Source organism: Rattus norvegicus, chromosome 18 (genome assembly GCF_021556685.1).
Source record: "Rattus norvegicus strain SHRSP/BbbUtx chromosome 18, alternate assembly SHRSP_T2T, whole genome shotgun sequence".
Taxonomy (NCBI): domain Eukaryota; kingdom Metazoa; phylum Chordata; class Mammalia; order Rodentia; family Muridae; genus Rattus; species Rattus norvegicus.
This window is the reverse complement of record NC_141551.1, coordinates 3,911,227-3,933,688: the sequence shown is the minus strand read 5'-3', so window position 1 is coordinate 3,933,688 and position 22,462 is coordinate 3,911,227. Positions and strand designations below refer to the sequence as shown.

Genomic DNA, 22,462 nt, shown 5'->3' with positions numbered 1-22,462 from the left:
ATTAAAGGCTGCACCACCACACCCAGCTTGGACCCAAGTTGTAAGTTCTTGAAGTTGCCTGCAGAGCTATCTACTCTTAATGTGCACTGGCTAAAGGCCATGAAGAAGTCAGTTTAGCCTTCTGTGCAGCACGGCAGTGCTGACGATGATGACAATGGTGACGGTAACAATAATAGTAATTCCTACCACATAGGGATTTGTGCAGAGGAGTTAATGTTCACAGGCCACTTAGGACAGTGCTTGCATATGCTTAAGTATAATACATTAAGATATTATAAACAGTTTCTCCGAGACAGGATTTATGCAGTCCAGGCTGGCCTCAGGCTCGCCTGAGCTGCAGATGGGCTGGGGTTAACTTTAACCTCGTCACACACAGGCACATCTCAGAACGGTTTTGAATCTGTGACCCTCCTGCTATCACCTCTTTTTAACACATCACCCTTTAAAAACAGAAATGTTTGCCTTTGAGCGTGTTACACACTATGTCTGTATTCACTTCAGACATGCGGTCCCTAAGAATGCATGCATTGGGGCTGAGGAGATGGCTCAGTCAGTGAAGGGTTTGCCAAGCAAGCACAAGGAACCGAGTCTAGATCCCCAGCACAGGGGAGGAGCCCGGGTTGCTGGCCTGGCAGTCTAGGTGAACTAACAAGCTCTAACTTCAGGAAAGACCGTCTCAAAGCCTAAGGGGGAGAGCCACTGAGGAGCGCCTCTGGCCTTCACACACGTGCAAGCATATCACAGCCATTAAGGCTCTATGCAGCGCATCTTACATGGTTCATGATAGGTGCCCTGTCCTGTTCTCCCACCCTGATCTGTCACGAACATTAAAGTCACAGAAAAAGGAAACGAGGAAAAATGAAACAGAAATCTACCAACCACATGTGACTCAAAGCAGTAAGTTCCCAAACATTACGTCTTAACATCAGACTTAGATTTTATGAACTGTCTGCTAGAATCATGCAACAGCACAGGTCTGACCCAGTCCGGGCAGGTTCTGTCTAACCACAGGAAACAGATATCCGCCAGCAATCAGAACAACAGTCCTGGAATGACGCTCATGGTAACAAGCTCTATGTCGCGCTCTAAAGTATTTCCTGGGATCTCACACAGGTGATGGGGAAGCCAGGACCCTCACCTGCTTTATGAGCTCCTATCACAGCTCTCTTCCCCCTCCCTTTCCTATCTGCCCCCCCAGGAGACCCACCACATATCTGAGTCCCCTCCTGCCAAGCCTCTGCCCTCTGTCTCCTGATGAACTCATCTGTACTTTGTAAATTCAGAAGGTATTGTGTATATGGTAAGAGCTGGAGGCTAGCAGCCTGCGTTTGGCTCACACCCTGAAGAAGGAGACAAAACCAACAGCTTTGTCCCTGCAGTCCCTCCCCCACAGCCCCCTCCCCCACAGCCTCCCCTCCCCCACAGCCTCCCCTCCCCCACAGCCCCCCTCCCCCACAGCCTCCTACTTACCTATCAGTTATAATGGCTCTCTTTTCACATTTAGATATTTTATATGAATATATATGATCATACCTTTATTATAATTGGCTCTCTTTGCTGGACACTATATGGTATGTTGATCTGGGTGATGTGCACGAGTCCAGCTCATTAGAACATAGTACTGTAAACAGTTGGCTTTTTCGTAAAAACATTACGTAATGTATATTGCAACAAACATTCCTTGTGTAGTGTGTGTGTGTGTGTGTGTGTGTATGGGTGTGTATGGGTGTGGATGAGTGTGTATGTATGGATATGTGTATGGGTGTGTGTATGTATGGATGTGTGTGTGTGTGCATGCGTGTGCAGGTACACAAGCTTGAACATGAACAAAAGCCAGAGGAGAATGTCAGATGTCCCATTCTACAGATCTTGTCTTTTTCCCTTGAGAAAGGGTCCCTCTCTCAACCTGGAGCTAGGCTAGCAGTCACCAGCCTGTGATCCTCTTGTCTCTACCACTGACAGTGTTGGGGACACAGGCACGAAGATCCTGTGCCTTCCATCCTCAACAAAGATGGGCTCCAGTGCTTTCAAAATGAAATACTCTTTGGTATACAAAGGTGACCACAGAGCCTTCCCTCAACCTTGTGATTAGAGTTTGGAAAGTAAGGCTGAAGACAAACTCCTTCTTCCTGCCTATGTGAACTCAAAGCATGGAGACTGCTTCAGCTGCCTGATGTAGCACTAGTAAGGGGACAGGGGTCATGTACATTTTGAAAGGTGACAAAAGGTCATTATACTTCATGTTTAAAATCAGAATTCAGAGAAGACAGACCAGCAATTCTTGTATAAGTAAGACCCCTTCCTGTCTGAATAGCGTCCGGGGATGACCAGCAGCAGCTGTGGCGACATGGGAACACCCACCTTGTTCGCAGCATCTCTGGCCTGCTGAATGAGCTCTCGGATTCGGTCTACATTGTCAGAGATGTTTCCCAGGGGCAGCAACTGTTGATTGATGCTTTCAATCTTGACAAAAAGATCAGGCAACTTCTTGGTTAATTTCTTTACTGTTGGTGAAATGAGAGAATGGAAATTTTACACAGTACATTGAGAAAAGGTTAAAGACAGAATATTTGTTCTGTCAAGCCTAGAAACAATATGGACCACAGTCTTAGGCAAGACTGTCCTAAAGTTGTTATAGATTTCTGTAATGATGTATCAAATTCTTTTCCTTGGTTAATACGGGAAAATATATCTTTTCTTATCCTTTGATAGCTCCCACTCTACAGAAAGAGAGGGGGGAAGGAGGGAAGGAGGGAGGGAGGGAGGGAGGGAGGGAGGGAGGGAGGGAGGGAGAGAGAGAGAGAGAGAGAGAGAGAGAGAGAGAGAGAGAGAGAGAGAGAGAGCTGTAGGCCTGGGGCTGGGGAGATGGCTTAGTTGGTAAAGTATCTGCTATGGAAGCTTGAGGAGCTAAGTTCAGATCCCCAGACCCATGTAAGAAGCTTGCCCAGCAGTGTGTAAGATGCTAGCCAGCTAATTTGTATAATCTCTAGGTTTGAGCTCCAGCTTCAGTGAGAGACCCTGTCTCAGAAAATAAGTGGAGGGAGATGGAGACATGGCTCTGAGGTTGAATCACCTTTGTTCAAGGATGATCTGATTTTGAATCCTCAGAACTCATATCAAAACTGAAAGCAGTGAGCACCTGCCCATCAGAAGGTGGGAGCAGAGACAAGCGACTCCCCAGAAGTTCACAGGCCAGTTCGTGTGGCATACACAGCAGTAACGAGAAACCCAAAACAAAGTGGAAGGCAAGGACCAACATTCAGAGCTGTTCTAAGCATGCCTGTATGAGTGTCTGTGTGTGTATTATGCATGTGTGGATGTGTGGTCATACACACACATACATATACATGCACATACATTTTTAAAAAGAGACTGGAAGGACATAGTATATGATGGAACACATTTTTAATCCTATCACTCAGAAATCAGAGGCAGGTAGAGTCAAGGGGCAGCCTGATATATCTATATTTATATCTATATCTATATCCATATCTGTATCTATATCTTGTCAAGGGCAGTTGTGAATATGTGGGATATACACTGAGACCTTGCCCGAGGGAACAAAGAAAGAAAATTGAGGGAGGGATGGAGGGAGGAAAGGGGAGAGGGGGAGGGGAAGGGGGAGAGAGAGAAAGAAAGGTAGGTAGGTAGATAATTGAAGAATATATTTAACATGAACTTCTGGCCACTATATGCATGTACACACAAACACATGCATACACCTCTCTCCCTCTCTCTCTCTCTCTCTCTCTCTCTCTCTCTCTCTCTCTCTCTCACATACACACACACACACACACTCTCTCACACATACAGACACACAGACACACAGACACAGAGACACACACACACAATGAGATATTCTCCCTGGTCTAACAGTACACCTGTGCTATATTACATGAAATTATATTTTCTAATATTCTAATTTGAGGTCAGAATTTACCAGAAAGGAACTGAAATGGATCAAATTCTTAGCAATGGAGAACACAGCGAAGACATCCTGACCTGAGGATGACTGATACCTGAGTTATTGGCGTCAATCAGAGCTTTGTTGAAGTCCTCATGCCGTGTGCTCCCGTAGCTGTCCTTAATCCTTCCCAAATCCGTCTGGATGGGGCTGAGCCCGTCCAGGACCTCGCTCGTTATCCCATTGGCTTTCCTGACCATGCTCTTCGCTCCACTCACCACACTGTCAATATCACCTGGTGCACACACAAGTAGGAAGGTGTCAGGAGCTGAGACGGTCTTCCCAAGAAACCATGACCAGGGTGACAATTACCTCTCTGGATCCCACGAAGGTCATTACGGACAGCAGTGACATTGGCATCTAGCAGGTCCTTCTGAACTGATACAGTCTTCAGGGTTTGCTGTAGGCTGTTGAGAGCTGGATTGATTTCTAAAATTGAGCAAAAAACTGAGTTCAGATGCCTGCCTGGCTGTGGCTTCCTGGGAGAGGCCATAAAAATTGAAGAGGCCGCATTTTCAAAGCCTGGGGCTTCCTGAGTTTCCGATGGCTTCCATCCCTGTGTCTTAAGGCCCACGACCTACAGTTCCATGTTAAGGCAATTTGATTCTTTTTTATTAGTATAAAAGATGAAACATTATCAAAGGTGAAACTGATGCTTAAAATGTTCTCATGACCCATGTTGGCAGTGACTCTTTCTTGGTACTTTTCGTTGCTAAGATTTTAGGACCTAAGACACCTTGAAGCAGTTGCTGTAGTGATCCGGAGTTAATGACCTCCATATGTGGCTTCCCACGGCCACGATCACAGTGTACTCCAAAGTCAGGCCAAGGAAGGCTATCGTTCTTAAGACTTCATCTGTGTAAGGCCCGATCGTGTTCATGCATGACGGATAGGGGCTCATTAGGACACTGGGTGAGTGCGCTACATCAGGAACACAAATCCTAGCTCAGAGGACGCCTTTCTTGACGGCGGAATTCAAAGCCCGCTCTTGCATCAGATCGCTCATGCGTGCCCACGGGTTGATTAAAACCCCCGAGGGTCCCAGCCATCTGCCCCTCTCATACCTTGCTGTAGCCTTTTCCGTGTCATCTTGGCCTCGTTTAACAGTTCCTCGCTGTCAGAACTCAGGGTTTTGGCTCTTCTCGGAAGATCTTCCTTTATCACTGTCTGGAAACAAAACACTTAGCAGCCTTAAGCAGGCACTAGAGTAAGACCTTAGCCCTAACCCTAATCTTTCATCTTTAAAGGACAAGATGCGAGAGGGATGAGTTGTACACCGTTGCCTAATGATGTGCTTAGGATTCTAGATACCTGCGGTCGGGGAGCTGGGCTGATCCCTGGCGACAGATGGCAAAGCCCATATAAAACCCCTGCAATCGTCTAGCTGCCTTGAGGCTTTCAAGCTTTGGAACGTGAAAATCTTCCCTCTTCCTAGGCCATATATAGGCTATTATATGGTGCGTCAAAGATCCCAAAGCCTCCATAGATGTGCCCCGATTTAAGACCAAAGCGCTAAGGGAAAATGGTGATCCAGTTGATTCCAAAAATCTTTCTCTTGGTAAATACCAGGTTTTAATTAAGGCATAAAAGTGCTTTTGCAGGATAAAGCATCTGTTTAATTTCAAGATTCAGTATATTTTCTATCTAGATGTATAAATAAATTTTAAATCACACCCCTGATATCAAATAGTCAATCAATGCGGAAGTGATTCACACCAAGTGCATACAACAAGCTCTGATTTCGAATAAATAGTATTTTAACACTGTCCCATGCATGGGAGAGTCAGCAAATGCACTGTCTCCAGAGCCAGTCCAGTGAGCTGCCAGCGCAGCTCCAGGTACCCACCTGGAAGGCGGACTCTGAGGCACTGTCGGCCTTGCCGGCTGCATCCTCTGCTGCTCGGATGGCGTTGAGGATGCTCTCATAGGCAGTGGCAGCGTCCACAGCACAGCGCACCAGCTCATCCCCACTGGTGTTTCTCTTTATCCTGGAAGATAACATAGAGTGGGTCAGGCCTTCCCACATCCTTTCTCTGCCTGGGGCTGCCACCCTCCCAGTGACTACTGCACGGCACATGCTGTGCAGTCCGTCTGAGGGACAGGCCTCACTGCAGGTCTGGTGTAGACTGGGCCTATGGGTTCTGGGTGGGGCTTTCTTTGGCTCCCGTCCAGCCCTCCTCCCTGCTCCAGGGTCCTAGCGTGCCCAGGGAACGGTTGATGACATCTGGACCTCTGCAGGCCGCCACTCACTCTTCCAGCTGCTTTGCCAGCTCCTGTAAAGACTGAGCGTGCTTCTCGGCCTCAGCCACCAGGGGTGCTTTGCCTCCGGATCTGGAGAGTTCCCGCACTTGGTCATTCAGTTCCTGTCTTGCTCCGTTTAAAGCAGCAGCTAAGCTTTCATACTCCTGTTTTTTTCCAAATAAACAAACATAACAGAAATTCAAGCAATGGTCATGTATGCCATTTTCTTAAACTCCTTCACAAATGATATTTCTAACGAGAAGTTATCTTTGCTAAGTTATTTCATCATATCAATGCTATTATGTCATCCCCCATCCCACCCCCCAGAGCTGAGGACTGAACCCAGGGCTTTGTGCTTGCTAGGCAAGGGCTCTACCACTGAACTAAATCCCCAACCCCTCATCGTATCAACACATCCTTAGTTACTTCAGCTAGTGGCACTGACAGCAGTCGGAGGTTTTTGCAACCATCTTTGCTGTCTTCCTTCTCACGGGCACCCTCTTTATTAGGTTTTATAGAGTGCAATCTCATCAGCAAGGTGAGGCTCTGCTAAAGGCCTCTTAGGATCCAGAAACAGACTCTACGAAAGGTTCTTTTGAAATGCCCATAAAGCTAAGAAGTCTGCCAAGCTTTCGTCAAGTCTTCAATGTCTTCCATTAAGAAAGGCATGTTGGTTTTCTTAAAATAGGATCTCAATGCTTTTTTTTGTGACCGCAAAGATGACTTGATCATTGCAGGAAATGAGCTAATGCAGATAGACTTAAGTAGCCCCCGCATTGGTTCTCTTCTCCAGAGAGCTGCAAAGGGGAGTATACTCAAAAAGAGACAGCTTAGCCAATTGCACAGTCCCTAACAATAGCATTCCACGGCTTTGGATGTTTCTAGAAAACCCAAGGTCTCTGCTACCTTCTGGCTCGTGTCCATCCGCTGCAGTAGACTGTTGGTTTGCAGCAGGGAAGCGTCTGCTGTGGCCAGGTGCTCGGTGAGGTCATTCTTCAGGGAATCCATTTCCTTCATTTGTCTCTGGAGAGAATAACAGAGCCCATGTGCACAACCGCCATGCACATTAGCAGAACACACAGACATCTTCACAGGACGATAGCAAATATGTCAGCATGAAAGTGGTTTCCTCAAGCTGACAGCAGCCTAGCCTGCTACAAACCATGGGGCTGGAGTCTCACTGCGTTTTGCTGTGTTATGCTGTGTTACTGTGGTATCCTCTGTCATGGTGGCTGGAGATCCCTCATACACCTGGCTAACTCACCAGTGAGTATGTTACTAGGATCTGACTTAGCGAACAGGACATAGGATTTTAACTAGATAAATGAAATAGGGCCACTGGCCTCTCTGCACACAGTCCCAGGGAGCACACAGGAGATACTTGAGTCAGGGATGGCACAGGTCACGTCAGCCCTGAGAGCTGGGTTTGTCACCCATTAAGGACACACAGATTTGCATTTACCAGCTCCCTCCTCTTTTGGAGCCAATCCGTGGAACTACTCCATTCTGGTCTGTCATCTGATAACCCTTCAGTTTTTTTGCTGTTGTTTTGATGTAGAAAATTTGCCATCAAAAATATAAACAATATGGCTGGAGGTTTGGCTTGATATTAAAACAGTCATCTAACAGGAGGACCTGGGTATGATTCCAAATGCCAGAAAGAAAATCTGTCTGCCTATCTGTCTGTCTGTCTATCTGCCTGCCTGCCTGCCTGCCTGTCTATCTGTCTGCCTGTCTGTGTGCTTGTCTGCCTGTCTACCTACCTCTCTGTCTGCCTGTCTGCCTGTCTTTCTGTCTGCCTGTCTTTCTGTCTGCCTGTCTTTCTGTCTGCCTGTCTTTCTGTCTGCCTGTCTGCCTGTCTGCCTGTCTTTCTGTCTGCCTGTCTTTCTGTCTGCCTGCCTGTCTGTCTGTCTGCTTGTCTGCCTGCCTGCCTATCTGTCTGCCTGCCTGCCTGTCTATCTGTCTGCCTGTCTGTCTGTCTGCCTGTCTACCTATCTCTCTGTCTGTTTGTCTGTCTGTCTACCTGCCTGTCTGCCTGCCTGCCTGTCTGCTTGTCTGTCTGTCTGTCGGTCTGCCTGCCTGTCTGTCTGTCTATCTGTCTGCCTGTCTGTCTGTCTGTCTGCTTGTCTGTCTGTCTGCTTGTCTGTCTGCCTGCCTGCCTGCCTGTCTGTCTGCCTGCCTGCCTGCCTGTCTGTCATGTGCATGTCAGTATATGTGTATTGAAATGTTAAGCTCTACCTACATTCAGCCATCACAATGGCAGGTGACCTGGGCTTTAGCCTCTTCCATATAAACAGGTAGATAATTGCTTCAAACGCCTATGTTGGTGACTACTATAATATCTGACACAAAATGTTACTGAAAATTTAGGAAACACACATTGGGTTAACTCTGACATAATCAATGTCTCATCTACTCAGCAAAATTTATTCTTCAGTTACTCTCCAGCCATGGGCAGGCTGTGGCAGTCTGTGAGGCTCTGTCTGTGGTCTCAGGACCTTCTGGTAACAGTGAAGCGAAATGACTCCAGTCCTGCATTTAATGCCTGGGGGTCTGAGGTAGAATAACTCACCAGGTTCTGGGTCATTCTCCTGGTTCCCTTCATCCCCACCGTTAACAAAAGCAGGAGGCTCCTGCCGGTGGCTCACCTGGATGGCTCCTAGGACCCCCTCATTTTCGTGGTTGAGGCCTGTAGCCTGCTTTCCCTGGGCTGCCGCCTCCTGAAGCACGGAACGCAGGTCCTGAAGTTTGGCTTCATAATCATTTAATGAATCCCGAATATTCTTTAGCAGTCCATTGTTCTCCACCTGGTGGGATTCCAGCCAGGTCCTGATTCGGTTCAGTACTGCAACACATCATTTATGGTGTTTTCCTAAGAGATGAGTTTAGTGAAGCTAGGGGCCCAGAACTAGAGAAAGAGAGCTACATTCTTGCTCAGTCCATGACGCTTCCCCCTTGGAAGGAACAAGAAGGGAGAGTACTACCTGTGTAGATCTGTCACGTGTACTCATGAACTGCCTTGTTTGGCTATAAGTACCGGAGAGCAGTAGCCGGGTTGTCTTGTTGAAGACAAGACTGTAATCCTACCGTGGGGAAGGCCGAGGCTGGAAGAATCAGACCAGCCTGGGCTAAAGAGTGAGACTTCGCCTCAGGGAAAAAAGAGGTGGGAAGGGGAGTAGTAGCACAAATATTTGAATTTTAGAATTTTTTTGGGGTGTTTACACCGTGATAAGATTTCACGCCTCTTGGAAACCTGGGAGAAAAGACGTGGCTGCAGGGGCAGAAGGGGAAGCCCCATTCCTGGTGCGCAGCCTCTAACATCAGGGTTTGCTGATGTGAGACTTTCCTCCTGCTGCCCGGCACTCTAGACCACACTTAGAGTTTGGTACTTCAAGTTAATTAGAGTGGAGGTGGGAAACCGGGCCTGGTCTTACAGAGCTGGGCTTCCATTTTCTGGGCCTCTGCTTCTTGGAGGTGCTTTTTAAAGTCTCGGCCTCGCAGCTCCCGCAACATGCGCTGAGCTTCCGCCAGCTCCCTGGACCAGTCGCCCACCGGCAAGTCCATTCCTTCTCCACCTGGCCGAGCGATCTGCTTCAGGAGAACTGGAAAACATCACGTAGCTTATTAAACGGAGGGCTCTGGAAGCTTTGTGGAGGAGCCTGTCATCTTTAAGTATCACTGTGGGATCTTCTTTCTTAAGGCTGAGCTCTCAAAAATATATAACAAAGGTTATGCAATAAAAGTTTTAATTGGACTGGGTAACTTTTCTTACTGTGCACATTCTGAATGATGTTTTTAATCTTCATGTCCAACTCTTTGGCGTTTTGGATTGTCTGATCGATGTTGTTATATAATGTTTGTGCTTTTCTGGAATTGACCTGCGCCTACATGAAAAATAAACTCATTACCAGTGACTTAGATTAAAAGGGAAAATGAAACTGAAAATATCCTCAAAGGAAGAAAATGCTAAGGTAATTGACTTAGTTCATCACCTTTTCTTGCAAAGTTTCGAATTCCTGGTTCAAATGACTGAGTTCTTTTTCCAGGCCGTCCATTTTGGACCCGTGACTGGAGATGGCGGAACGGAAGCCAAGCAGCTGGTTCTGAAAGCAGACACAGAGCTAAACCTCCCTTCCGAGCGGGCGCCGCCCAGCTAGCTGAGTTCCCACTCAACAAAACCAAAGCTGGACTTACGAGGGTGGGGTGCAAACATGGTATTCTTTGAGAGAAGACAACTCTACTTTCTGATGTAAATTAAGGCACAGTCCTGAAATAAAGTAGGCCCTCTTGCCACTGCCACAATCAACTTAATAATTACCTAAGACAATCATTGGAAAAGTAAAAAGCTTCAGTTGGCCACAGCTTTAGAGGTTTCAGACCTGACCAGTTGGCCCCTGAGGGATCAGCATTTCATGGTAGAAGCATATTATGAGCCAGGGGATGGAACCAAGGAAGAGGAGGGGCTCGGGTACCACAACCCCCCCCCCAACCCTCACACACCCCAGAGAGCACGTACCCAACCCTAAGTCATCTACCTTTACCTCTTGCCTTTCCTCCCATCCACCAAAAGCTACACTCTGGGGAAGAGGCCTCCGAGCCCTGGACACTGGGGATGGGGCATTGAAGACCCAGACTAGAGCAAACCCACAAGAGTTTTTTTTTCATGTGAATTAACATCCTTGCCTTGTAACAGAAAATATTGCTACTTACCCAGTATATCTAGTTCCAGATTATAAACTATACTCACTTTAAAACACCCGTAGTTACCTTGCTATGAAAAGCAGTACTTATAGCTAACTCTTCAGAAAACAACAACAAAAAGCCAAACGAAACCCTTAAATTCAAAGACTCCGGTCCCAGCTGTAGAGAAATTCTGAGTTGATATAGCTGGATGCCCTCAAATTCAAATGAGAGGCTGGGTTCTTACGGAAATGGGATGGCATTTCCTGAGGCTGCGCCGTGCACCAGATCAGAACAAACAAACAAACAAACAAACAAACAAACGTTCTCTTGCCCTCATTTGTATGTCAGAGACAACGTGGAGCAAACCAGACCCCAGGTCTGTCTGTGTCTTAGCAGGTGAATCTGTTCTAATCTGCAGGATCCGCACATACTCATAAGTACTCAAAGACGTCAGCTCATTTTTACTGAGCTGCCGCAGAGTCTGGACAACTTGGCAATGAGATGGGTGACCATAACTTTATGAGGGGAAAGCTGGGGTATCACCGGTAGCAGTGGGTGAGAGGACGGTGGGCAAAGAGTGGCCTTTAGACTTGGAGTCGACTTGAATTCTTCTAGAGCCACGACATCCTAGGGATGTGGTTTTAGGCAGATGCTCTTACTTAGCTCCTGAGCTTTGCCAGATGAAAACAGTTCTCACAGACATAGCTTGAGATTCAGTGAGATGCTAATGACAGAAGCCAGTGCACGCATCTGTGTGGAGAAGTTCAGAGCAGTGTAGCACCACATAATTAAAGCAATTAACTCATGAAGCTTCCTTTTCTCTTATAGCACAAAGGTTTTTCCTTCATCTTCTCTATATTAAACCTATAAAGCATGGCATTGACTCCCTTAAGGGATGAAAAGGAGTCATTCTTCTAGAATGACCTTTAACTCTCTCTACTCAAACAGAGCCACTGAAATTGGCTCATTCCAGATATACACTCCTGAAGCTTTACCCAAAGCCCCTTTCACAATGCCTTGGTTTTACTTCATCTACTCAAGTCTTGTACTTGAGTAAGCAGAGCTTTTCATGCCCATGGCTTTCCAACTGGGTCTTTTCATCTCTCTTCTTACTCGATTTCCAGTAAGGTTCTCCTCATCTCATTTCTTTAATTCCAATGGATGCTACTCTCGTAAGAAGCATTCTGACTGTCCTGTCATCTTCACTTCTCTAATGTGCATTTGACCTATTGCCTTCTGACTGATGTGGTTGCTGAACACTGCAGGCTCACACAGTCACTGGGAGTTCCTTTCCCGCCCCTCCACCCTTCGTCATCTCCAGTGACCTCATAACTATTACAGCCCCTACTAGAAACCCTGTTCCCTGGGTCTATGGCTCAGGACTCACCGTACACTGTGACAGTGTTGAGGGTGTCATTGTTCAGCACCAGTGGGTTTTCTATGGCCTGCCTCTTTTCTCCTGTGGCCAACAGTGAACACTGAGCAGTTTCTGGGCTGTGCTCAGCCTTCATGAATGGGAAGAATAACCCTCAGTGTTGTAGAGAGCTTGACTTAGACCCTGTGGCCCCAGCACTTGTCAGAATACTCATCTAACCCCCTTATTTCTAAGGAGAATGCTAACCCAGATGGACTATATTCCAGCTCTGGAACAAACCTCAACAATTGTCCAAAGGCATTAAATTCTTACATAGTTTGCTTCTGACCACAAAAAGATTAAATTATGCATCAACACTAGAAGTCATCAAAAAAATCTCTGATCTGGAAATTAAGCAATATATTTCTAAATTACTCACAGGTTATTCATATGTCACAGGAAAATAGGAAAATGTTTTGAACTGAATGAGAATGAAAACACGATACCATAAAGTCTGTGGGAAACTGCAGAAGTAGTATTTAAGGGACTCATTTCTTTACAATATTAAATGCTTATGTTAGTAACATAGTAACTTGTAACTTGGTAAAGTCTTAACCATAAGACACTAGATAATGAACAGCAAATTATTTTACAGAATGTAGAAAGGAAAACAAGAATATATGAGCAAGAGTACAGATGTTCATTTATTAGAATAAGAGTAGTAGGTCCACCACTGAGGCATCCCAGTCTGGTTCTTGACTAGATTTAGCAAAGCAGCTATGAGCCTCCAACCACTTGGCCATCGCTAAGATATTTGTGCTACTATTGTACCCATGGACCCATCTTACTATGCTGGTCATACTGTAGTTTACAAGGGTCACAGCTGGGTAAGATAGTTAATGACATTTCTCCACAGTAGCCTGCAGAGAACCTTCCAGTGCTATAAGAGCTACTTAGCAAGGAGGAACTGGTCAGCACCAACTTGATTTCTCCATGACCTGAACAAAATTTGTATCTCTTAACAGAAACAGCTCTTAGACCTCATCAGAGAAGCTTCTTTTGCAATGGTTGGTAGTTAATGTAGAAACTCACAACTGATCACAGTGCTGAGAATAAGTGTCAGTTGAATATTTGGCACAAATGGGATGCCTATATCACCGTGCTCCCCCAAGTCAGGAACCACTGTGGAAAACAGGGATGGAAGTCTGTAAGAGTCAGTCAGGAAAGATCAGACTGAAACTCTCTTTAGGATATGTAGGACCACCACACTCCTGCATATCTTGCTATCTGCAGCACAAGATCAAGACAAGATCAAGCCAGCCAACACTTCAGCATAGAGTGGGGGGGAGTTCATGAGTCCCGAACCACAAGTGAGGAGATGTTGACAGTTGATGGCTTCCAGACCAGGGAAAGTCAATTTTATTTGAGGATGTGGCTCCGAGTAAGTCCACCATGCTCAAGTGGTGGCCACACACTCAGGAGTAGTACACACTGGAGTAAACTGATTGGTTGTTTTTAACAAAAAAAGGGACATAGTTATGAGAGATGGGAAGGTGTACATGGATCTTGAAGGAATTAAGAGGATCAATATGATCCAAATTCACCCTAGGAAATTCTCAGACAGTTAATAAAATATCAAAATAGTAGTAGTAAATGTTTCTGCCTTGACTGATAAAACAGTACATCAGAAATTTTGAAAACCAAAAAAAAATTGATGAGCTAGAAAAAAATCCAATGAAGTTGACAGTTGAGAGAAAGACGTAGGTAAAAAATACCAACTGTGAGGATGGGGGTTAGGCATTGCAGATTTAACAGATCTTAAAGGTAGAGGAGATGACTTCTGAGTGATTGAAGTGAATACATTTGGTCATTTTGGTGAAATGGACCCATTATTTGAAAGGCATCCACAGGCAACTCTTACTCATGAAGAAGTAAATGAAGTCCAGAGTCTAATGCTATTTGTAAAAATTCAGTATACTGATCATTAGAAGACAAACCATCTAAGGATCACATAGCCTTACATACTTTCCTAGAAAGTTCCAGCAACTGTTTTAAGAGGAATTATACTAGTTTTGAACAAGGCTGTGTTTGAGTCTCCTGAATGTGAGTCACAGAACTGAACACTATGAGAAAAGGAATCCCAGGAGCGTTCAGTGAGCAGTGAGCTCCCACTTACGAATGTTAGCCTATGTGTCAGCGAGTGCTTCTCACCAGTGAAAACCAACTCTTCATTTGTATCAGGGGGAGAAAGGAAAACCTTAAGCTTTAAGTGGAGGAATCTGTACCCTGATTCCTAGTTAAGGAACATTCATTTGTGGAGTCCAAAGATTTTGAGAAAAAAATGTATTTGTACTGAACCTGAAGTAATGTTTTTCATCATTATTTCTTAATGCAGTAGAATAGTTATTTGGATGGAATTTATACTTATCAATTATTATAAGTAATCTAGAGATGATTTAAAGTTTACAAGCTAGGTCTTGAGAAAATCCTAGACCATTTTGTATTAGGGACGTGAGCATCTATAGGTTTGGGAATCCACAGAGGGTCTCAGAACTGATGGCCCAATGGAGAGCAAGGCACAACCATCCTTGCTGAGCAATGGTCTGGATCCCCACTAAAGGCTTACCCTCAGGTCCTTGGCCTGCATCTCCACATGCCGGATCTGTTCCAGAGCACCAGTGCTCACACTCAGCCCCTGCAGTCTTGACTTCACCAGGCGGAGTTCCTCACCCATGGAGACCAAGTCATTTAAGAGAGTCATCACACAGCTGTCACAGTCTGCAGGGGCCAGGGTAAAAGGCAAATATGCTGTAGGCTAGAGCCCAGAGAAGGCACAGAGAACACTGTTCCTGTATTGCGTGTGAGCATTTTATGAGGGACTCTTAGCAGTTTGCTGCTTATTTTGTGTGTTGGGAAAACAATAGTATTTACCCTTTGTTTATGGAGTGTCTGCTAGTGATTACTATTGATTGATTGTTCTTGAGACTGGGTCTCACTAAGTGCCCAATCTATATCAAATTAGTGGTCCTCATGTCTCGGCATCTCAAGAGATGCGCTTATAGACATGTGCTATTTCACACAGATGACTAAATATTGTGTTAAGTGATGGATGTGACATCTTCGGAAAGTCCCCATAAGTTGTATAAGGTGGGTGTTGTGTGTCTGTCCTCCATACAAAACTGAGTCTGGGAGCAATAAGGAGGTCTGCTGATGGTAGACAGCTAGGAGCTGACAGGGCAGGATTTGAGCCAAGATTGTCCCTCTCTGTGTTGGGAATTGGTTCTAATGCTTTGTCTTACTTTTGGCTCCCAAAAGCCTTGCTTCCAGACCTAAGGGTCCCTCCCCCCAGCTGGTTTCAATTTATAATAAATAATTTCTGTACAGCCAATGGCTGGGCAGGGAGACAGGGCAGGACTTTTAGATTGCTCAGGCAAGGGACTGGGTGAAAGGGGGAGACAGAATCACCATGATAGGGAAGCAGAAAGATTAAATTTAAAGGGGCCACTTACCTGCTCTGGGAGAGCAGAGATGAAACAGCAATTTTTAAAGACATTAACTCAGGAGTACTGGAGGGGAATGTTTGGTAACCATGAGGAGTTTTAGAAGTGCCCAACCATTGAGCTAATCAAGGCATATCAAAGGCAATTATCTGACGTGTGTGTGTGTGTGTGTGTGTGTGTGTGTGTGTGTGTGTGTTTCATTTGATAATCCAGAGAGCTTTTGGGTGGGTGCAGCATGTGTACAACCCAGTGGAGAAGGCTGGGGGTGGGGTTTAGGCTTACCATCACATTCTTCTGCAGGGCTGCCATCTTTGGGTTCTTGGCTTACACAGTCTAAAATCAAGGGACAAAAAGGAAACATTTATTAAAATGTTTTCTTCACCTGCCCTTTAACTTGGTTTCCAGAAAAGCCTGTTTTAGAAGGTGTTCATTGCCAGGCACAAACTCATTACTTCCTGCCTTTCCCAGAGTCACCATGTCTCTGACTAGGGCCTCACACATTCCAGGCAGACACTCTACCTCTGAGCTATATCGTCAGTCTTTCTTGTTACTTCAGTTATTTCAGTTGTTTTTAGGGTTTATTTTCATTTTATTTTTGTGTAAGTGTGTGTATATGTCTCATCTATGCAGGTATCTGTGAAGGCCAGAAGAGGGCATTAGGTTCCCAGAAGCCAGTTACAGCTGTGAGCTTCCTGATCTGCAGAATGGGAACTAACTGTGGTCTTCTGGAAGAGCAGCAAGCACTCTGAACTGCTGAATCATCAAGAAGTTGCCCAGACCAGCCTTGAACTTCTAAATCACTGTCTCAGGCAATCTCTGAAGCAACTGTTCTGGATTGGCATTAACCTGCTTGTCTCTTGCTTGGGGGACAGTTATCTGATAAGCTTTAATCTGTGCATTTTTGGCTTAGTTCTTCAACTTCCCCACAAATATGAGAGAGTGTTGGGGTTCATCTTGTGAGCTATGTATTCAGAAGCTGAATACTGTGCCCCGGATCAGAATGTAACCTGATACTGGGATGCTTTGTTAACCAACGTACTCTGAAGAATGCATCCCATTAATTCCTGACTGGTCAGTAAGTAGTTGGGTAGGGCTTATGACTGGACAAAGAGGATGGATAGGAGGTAGGACTGGGAATGCAGTGAGGGGTTGAAGAGTCAGGTGAAGAGAGAGGAGGAGGCTGTCATCAAAGAGGAAGACCAGGGGCATGTGGCCAAGAGAAGTGCACCCTGAGACTAGGCCAATGAAGCAGAAGCAGCCTGGGAGGCACCAGATTGGCAAGTGACTGGCGTTTGTGTGGGTTTTAACAGGTGGAAGGATTAGAATAGTTCAGAACCTGCCAAGCACAGTACCTCCAGCTTATTAATAAGCTGTAGTGTTTCTGTGTCCTTTACTCAGCATCTGTACACCCAATAGTGAGCTAGAAACCCCCAATAGTTATTTAGAAATAAAAAGGGGCGTAGCAACCTCCCAAGAAAAATAATTTCTGCTTTAGGAGAGTTTACCTAAGTATATCTGTGCCTAATATGTAATATCAGTGTTTTCTATGAAAGAAGCGAATATTCTTCTGTTTTGTCCTAAGTTTTTCTGAATGAATGCACAGAAACTGTTACAAATTGTCTTTCATACAGTATGTAATAGTCACACCTCTGACTTGACCACATCCTAATTAAGAAAGAAGACTAATTTCTTCAGGTTCACATGAAAAGAGCTGATATAAAAATAACTGTAGAGTGCAAGTAGAGAGACAGCCCAGTGGGTAAGAGCTACTTTGCCAAGGGCCCAACTTCAAGTCCCAGCAGCCACATCAGGTGCTAACTATAACTCCAGTCCTGGGCAGGGGAAATCTGTGCCTCCCACCCCCACTGACACTGGCATTCATGTCTCAGGCAGACACATACGTGTAACTCTAAAATAAAGTTAAAAACAAAAAAACTATTGTGTCTAAAGAACATCTCAGTAAAATCATCAAAGACGGTCTGAAGTGAATTGAGCTATGGCTCATTGGGGTTTTAAAACAATTTACTTAAAAAGAAAACTAACTGAAGTAAATGATTCCTCAAATCTACCACTATTACACAAACATTCCCAAGCCTGCCAAGAGAAGGGGCAATTTGTGAGCTCTAGTCTATGCTATGTGGGCAAGACTGTTGTATCATAGTGACTTTAAGATACAGGTCCACAGGGATGTGCAATGAACTTACCTCCAGTTAGGGGATCACAAGTGCCAAACTGGCCATTACTGTTGCAATTGCATGGTTGGCAGCTACCTCCAAATTTCTGGGGGTTCCCAAAATATCCTGGTGCACACCTACACAAAACACAGAAAGGCTAAGAAACACTCAAGTAACCCATCATTTATCTCACCTTATTTTCGCTACTTGAGACACCACAGCTGGGTAACAGGGAAGGTGACACAGGCTGGCAAGAATGAACACCTCACAAAAGGCATAATTTTTATCCCACAAATGAGGCTAGTAAGGACAGGAGGCAAAGGCAGACAAGGTCACTCCTCCCCTTCATGTGCTTGTGCTCCTGACTACTCAGATGCTGGTAGCCTAATGGCAGAAGAATAAATGGTGTGATCCACACAGAAGTGAGGACACTTGGTTTTATTACATACTGTTTAATTTAAAGCCAATGCATTCGTAGACATAAATCCAGGAGTTTCAAATGTTTACACAGAGGAAGACTTCCTCTTTTTTTCTGATGTGTGATTTCAAGGCTGTGTAAACTACACTGACACTAATTACTCAGTAGAGTATGTAAGGAGGTAGAGTTATCGACCAGAGCAGAGCCACGAGCCACTGTTAATTCTAGATAATACAGGAAGGACTCAAGTCCTAAACTCAAAGTTTAAATATGCCTCAAATATGGCTTCAACTCTCAAATCAGTTAGTAAGAAAAATAAAACATGTCAAATTTTATATTAAGAAATCAGTTAGAACCCCTTCCCCATTAATAAAGTTGGGGTGGCTTATCCACATCTTCCCCACAGTAGTAAAGTGCTAGTTCTTAGGCCTTACATGCTGACCAGCCCTCCATTCTTCTGCAGAAGAGCTACAGTCTAAAATATTTTATTTTCATGCCTCACCTACATCTAAAGTTTCTACAGAAAAGACCAAAAGTACAACATACCCATTATAAGGTCAGACAAAGAACTGGGACATTTAACTCTTCCTTATTCTTAAAAAGCATGCATTACTGGTTACAAGAAATAATTGGTTCTCTATTTTCCTTTCATAGCTAAGCATAGCAGATTGAAGTGATGCTCCCTGCTTTCCCAGATGGCATTAGTACAGGAATAAGGGGCAGAGAATACATCTGCCTGTGGCTCTGTGGGGCTGAGGGAAAGAGGCATGCAGGGGACAGGAGGAGCTAGAAAACCTCTCTGCACCTACTGTTGGTAGGCCACATAGACTTCTCTACACTGTACATTCCTGCTTCTTACCCTTGATTTTCTTAATTGTCAATCAGGATTTAACAAATAGTGCCATGAGGTACCTAGGTGTGCACCCATGTCTAATGTAAAAATTGTCATCCACCTGGCACTTGTGAGGAGATGTTCCTAATCAAGAAACCGTAACTTGCATTGAGATCCCAAGTGTAGCATATGCTGAGAGAGCCATTCATTAGAAATGTCTCTTCAAGTCAGCTGCACAAATAAACGTGTGCCTCATGGGGCCTGCCGCTATCTTTGACTCTGTCGTTTGTACAGAACCACAGGAGGTTAAACCAGGAAGAGCCTCTCCCAGATGTGAGCCCCAGTTCAATGTCACAGAGTCCAGAATAGCTGCCCAGCCTTCCTTCTCCAGCCCGCACACCTTACCACCTCCATATAGCTGATCTTTCCCTTGCTCTCCGAGGCTCGATCCTTGTCCCTTCAGAGGCTCGATCCTTGTCCCTTCAGATGCAACCCAACCCAGCTCAGTTTTGGGACTATGCCACATGCATCCCTCAGCATCAACTCTTCATGCTGGGTAGAGATCTGGAGGCTGAGCAAATACTTTGTGTGCTTCATGCGTGTGATTATTGAGAAGGGTCATGGTAGGTTATTAGAACCTGAGGCTACTTTTGCCTTACACAACCTGCACAGCATCCAGTATGGAGAAGCTACTCAAGAGGATCTGTCAGTGAAAAACTGAAGTGTATCTCTAGGACACTTGTCCCTCCACAGCATTTACTATTATTCTTTTGTTTCATGAGCATTAACTAAACATATCATGACCAACATTATGATAGGCATCAGGGTCTGGGAAATAAATAGGCTTTCCTAAGTGTTCAAAATATACTGTGAGAATGTGTGCATGTGTGCGCACGCGCATGTGTGCGCATGTGTGCGTGTGTGTGCATGTGTGTGCGCATGTGCATGTGTGCGTGTGTGCATGTGTGTATGTGTGTGTGTGTGTACGTGCACACACAGGTACACAAATGCATAAGGCTATGGATTATGTATTTAGAATTATAACTAAACGTTATATATACAGACATATATAAGCCTATTGGTGAGGATAAGGGTATATAGAACTGTGTCAGTTGGGTGTGGGCACATGCGTGAATGAGTTTCTATGAGAATAAAAGTGTATACAGATATTTTGGGGAGCAGTATTTAAGCAGTCATTAGGAGTGGCATATAGACCTATGGAGAAGATGAGAGTTATGCAAAGAGCACATGAGGATGTAAGGAAGGACTGGTATGTAGTGGTGCATGCTGGGAGGAGGATGTGTTGAGATGGGGAGGGTATGTGGGAATGAGGATGTGGCCGGGGCACATGCTGACGTATGTGTGTATGGAGACTATGAGTCTGTGTGTGAGTGCCTATGTGCTGTGTGCTCCTCATTCTTATTCTAAAACATGAGCATAGAGGAAATGATCTATTAACTGAGCAGTCTTGTGTTTTGCCCAAGATCTTCCTAGCCCTCAGTGGGATCCCAGTCCCCAACAAACCTGCAGTGGACACACGGGGCAGGGAGAAACCTACCTCTCACACTGTGCTCCTGTGTATCCGGGTTTGCAGGCACACCTCACAGCTCCTCCATCCACAGCACAGCCAGTGGCAAAGCTTAGAGGGAGACAGAAAAGGTGCCTCAGTGCAAACAGAACCCCATGGGCCCACTGTTGCCCATTGCAAAGACCAGGTTCCATGAAGTGAGAATTGAAACCCTTTGTAAGGATAATCTGGAGTGAAGAAAGTTGTGTGGGGAGACCATTTTGCTCCTGGAGACTTGCCAGGGTGCAGGATAAATAGCTTCAGCCGACACTGAGTAAGTGGGCAGAATGCAGGCGTGCATTTTCTTTCTGGCTTGGATAAATGCATTCCTTCCCTCGAGACAGACACAGTACCTCAGTCTGGAGGAGATGATTACAACACTATTTCCCCAGGAATAACAAGGAGGGGATACAAGTCTAGGCAGGAGGGAGAATAGCAAGCCCTGATTCCCTTCAAATATTCTCTCCCTGTTTCTGCCATTTTCTTCTACGCAAAACCTACTCCTAGCAGTCAGGCCTGGCCTTTGGAGCTCAGAAAGAAGTACAGAGTTTCTTCCGTCCTCCTGGAATTTCTGAGGTACCCTTGCTGGTGACTTTACATCATTTTCTAATCAAGTTCTGAAATTCCAATTCCTTTCCTTTTAGCTCTAAACTGACAGATATTTGAGAAATCTTCTTTGACCCCAGCAAAGCCATGAAAACGCCATCTAGGCTTATAAAGTGTCTATATTTGTGGAGCACTCCACTGACACACACTGAAGGAAATTAGCTGGGAGGAGGGGTTAAGCTTGGGAAGCCTCCTTTGTTGGGCCAGATGGTGTAGAGCTTTCCTCAGGGACCATGTGAAGTCTCTCAGTGGTGTTTCTGTTGATGGAGGAAGAGGTACTAAACGATCACAATGACAAACTCAGCTATGTGCAACCCAGCCGAGCCGAAGCTGGGAGCTGGCTTTGAGGATAGCTACGTGCTTTACCAAGCCCGAGTAGCTCCCGAGTGCCCTATGGGGCGCCTGCTCTTTTCTTCTGTCAGCCTCTGCCTGTGCAAGTCTGGGCAGGCACAAAGAACGCTACAGGACAGGGCAGGCTGAATGGGAATCGAACACGATAGAAAGGCGAGGCAGACATTTGACATAGGGATCTCTGCAGAAGCAGCACTCCGGTGCGTGACTTCGTGAGAAGGAATATGAGGCCAGTTCATCTGACGCCCAGTTGGTCTGCTTGGCACTCTTCTTTCTGAGCCTGCACTGCATAAGCAGTTTTTTGACTTTCAAACCCATTACTACTTTCCTTCGTTAGCTGTTACACCACATGCCAGGCCCATTGAGGACAGGAGAAGAAATGGTGACCGTCTACCTGCCATCTGTCAGTCACACCAGGCCTGAATGACAGCTACAATTGTGTCACTCAAGGGTTCAGAGCTTCCCCAAGGCTTCCATTACACGAGGAATTAAACCCAGATGTTGGCTGCTGTCTTCAAGCTTAAGAATCATAGAATCTAAGTCCTGCTGAGGCCTTTAACCTCACCTCCAGCCCTCCTGATGCTGAGAGGAAACCTGAATAATCCCTTTGTTTCCCTTGCTTTTGTTTACTTTAAAATGACTAATGTGGGCCTGTGTGGATAAGGTACTCTGAGACTGCCATGAGCTCGTAGACGTAACGACCCTGACTCGTGGGGTTTACTGATTATCCAGACCAGTTTTTGGAGCTTCAAAACTACTTCTGTTGGAGCCA

At 45.4% G+C, this 22,462-nt stretch overlaps 1 protein-coding gene and 1 long non-coding RNA gene across 5 annotated transcripts in view; one reads left to right on the top strand and one right to left on the bottom strand.

The window, feature by feature from the left end:
• The window catches only part of LOC120098331 (uncharacterized), a 78,767-nt gene extending 60,814 nt beyond the window's left edge, over positions 1–17,953 (top strand). Inside the window, exon 3 of the long non-coding RNA XR_015642770.1 lies at positions 16,373–17,953. This is a non-coding gene — a long non-coding RNA (uncharacterized LOC120098331). The remainder of the gene's footprint in view (positions 1–16,372) is intronic.
• Lama3 (laminin subunit alpha 3) overlaps positions 1–22,462 on the bottom strand; it is a 231,870-nt gene that overhangs the window by 45,488 nt on the left and 163,920 nt on the right. For 3 of the 4 annotated variants that reach the window (XM_087593013.1, NM_001393748.1, NM_173306.2), the window contains 15 exon segments: positions 20,725–20,805; positions 17,947–18,053; positions 16,025–16,075; positions 14,869–15,020; positions 10,198–10,308; positions 9,978–10,089; positions 9,640–9,807; positions 8,854–9,050; positions 7,112–7,228; positions 6,215–6,369; positions 5,811–5,952; positions 5,029–5,131; positions 4,277–4,393; positions 4,020–4,199; positions 2,362–2,504 (listed from right to left, as the gene is read on the bottom strand). In XM_087593013.1, the coding sequence (XP_087449139.1) occupies positions 2,362–2,504; positions 4,020–4,199; positions 4,277–4,393; positions 5,029–5,131; positions 5,811–5,952; positions 6,215–6,369; positions 7,112–7,228; positions 8,854–9,050; positions 9,640–9,807; positions 9,978–10,089; positions 10,198–10,308; positions 14,869–15,020; positions 16,025–16,075; positions 17,947–18,053; positions 20,725–20,805 (1,936 nt within the window). 4 annotated transcript variants of the gene reach the window in all.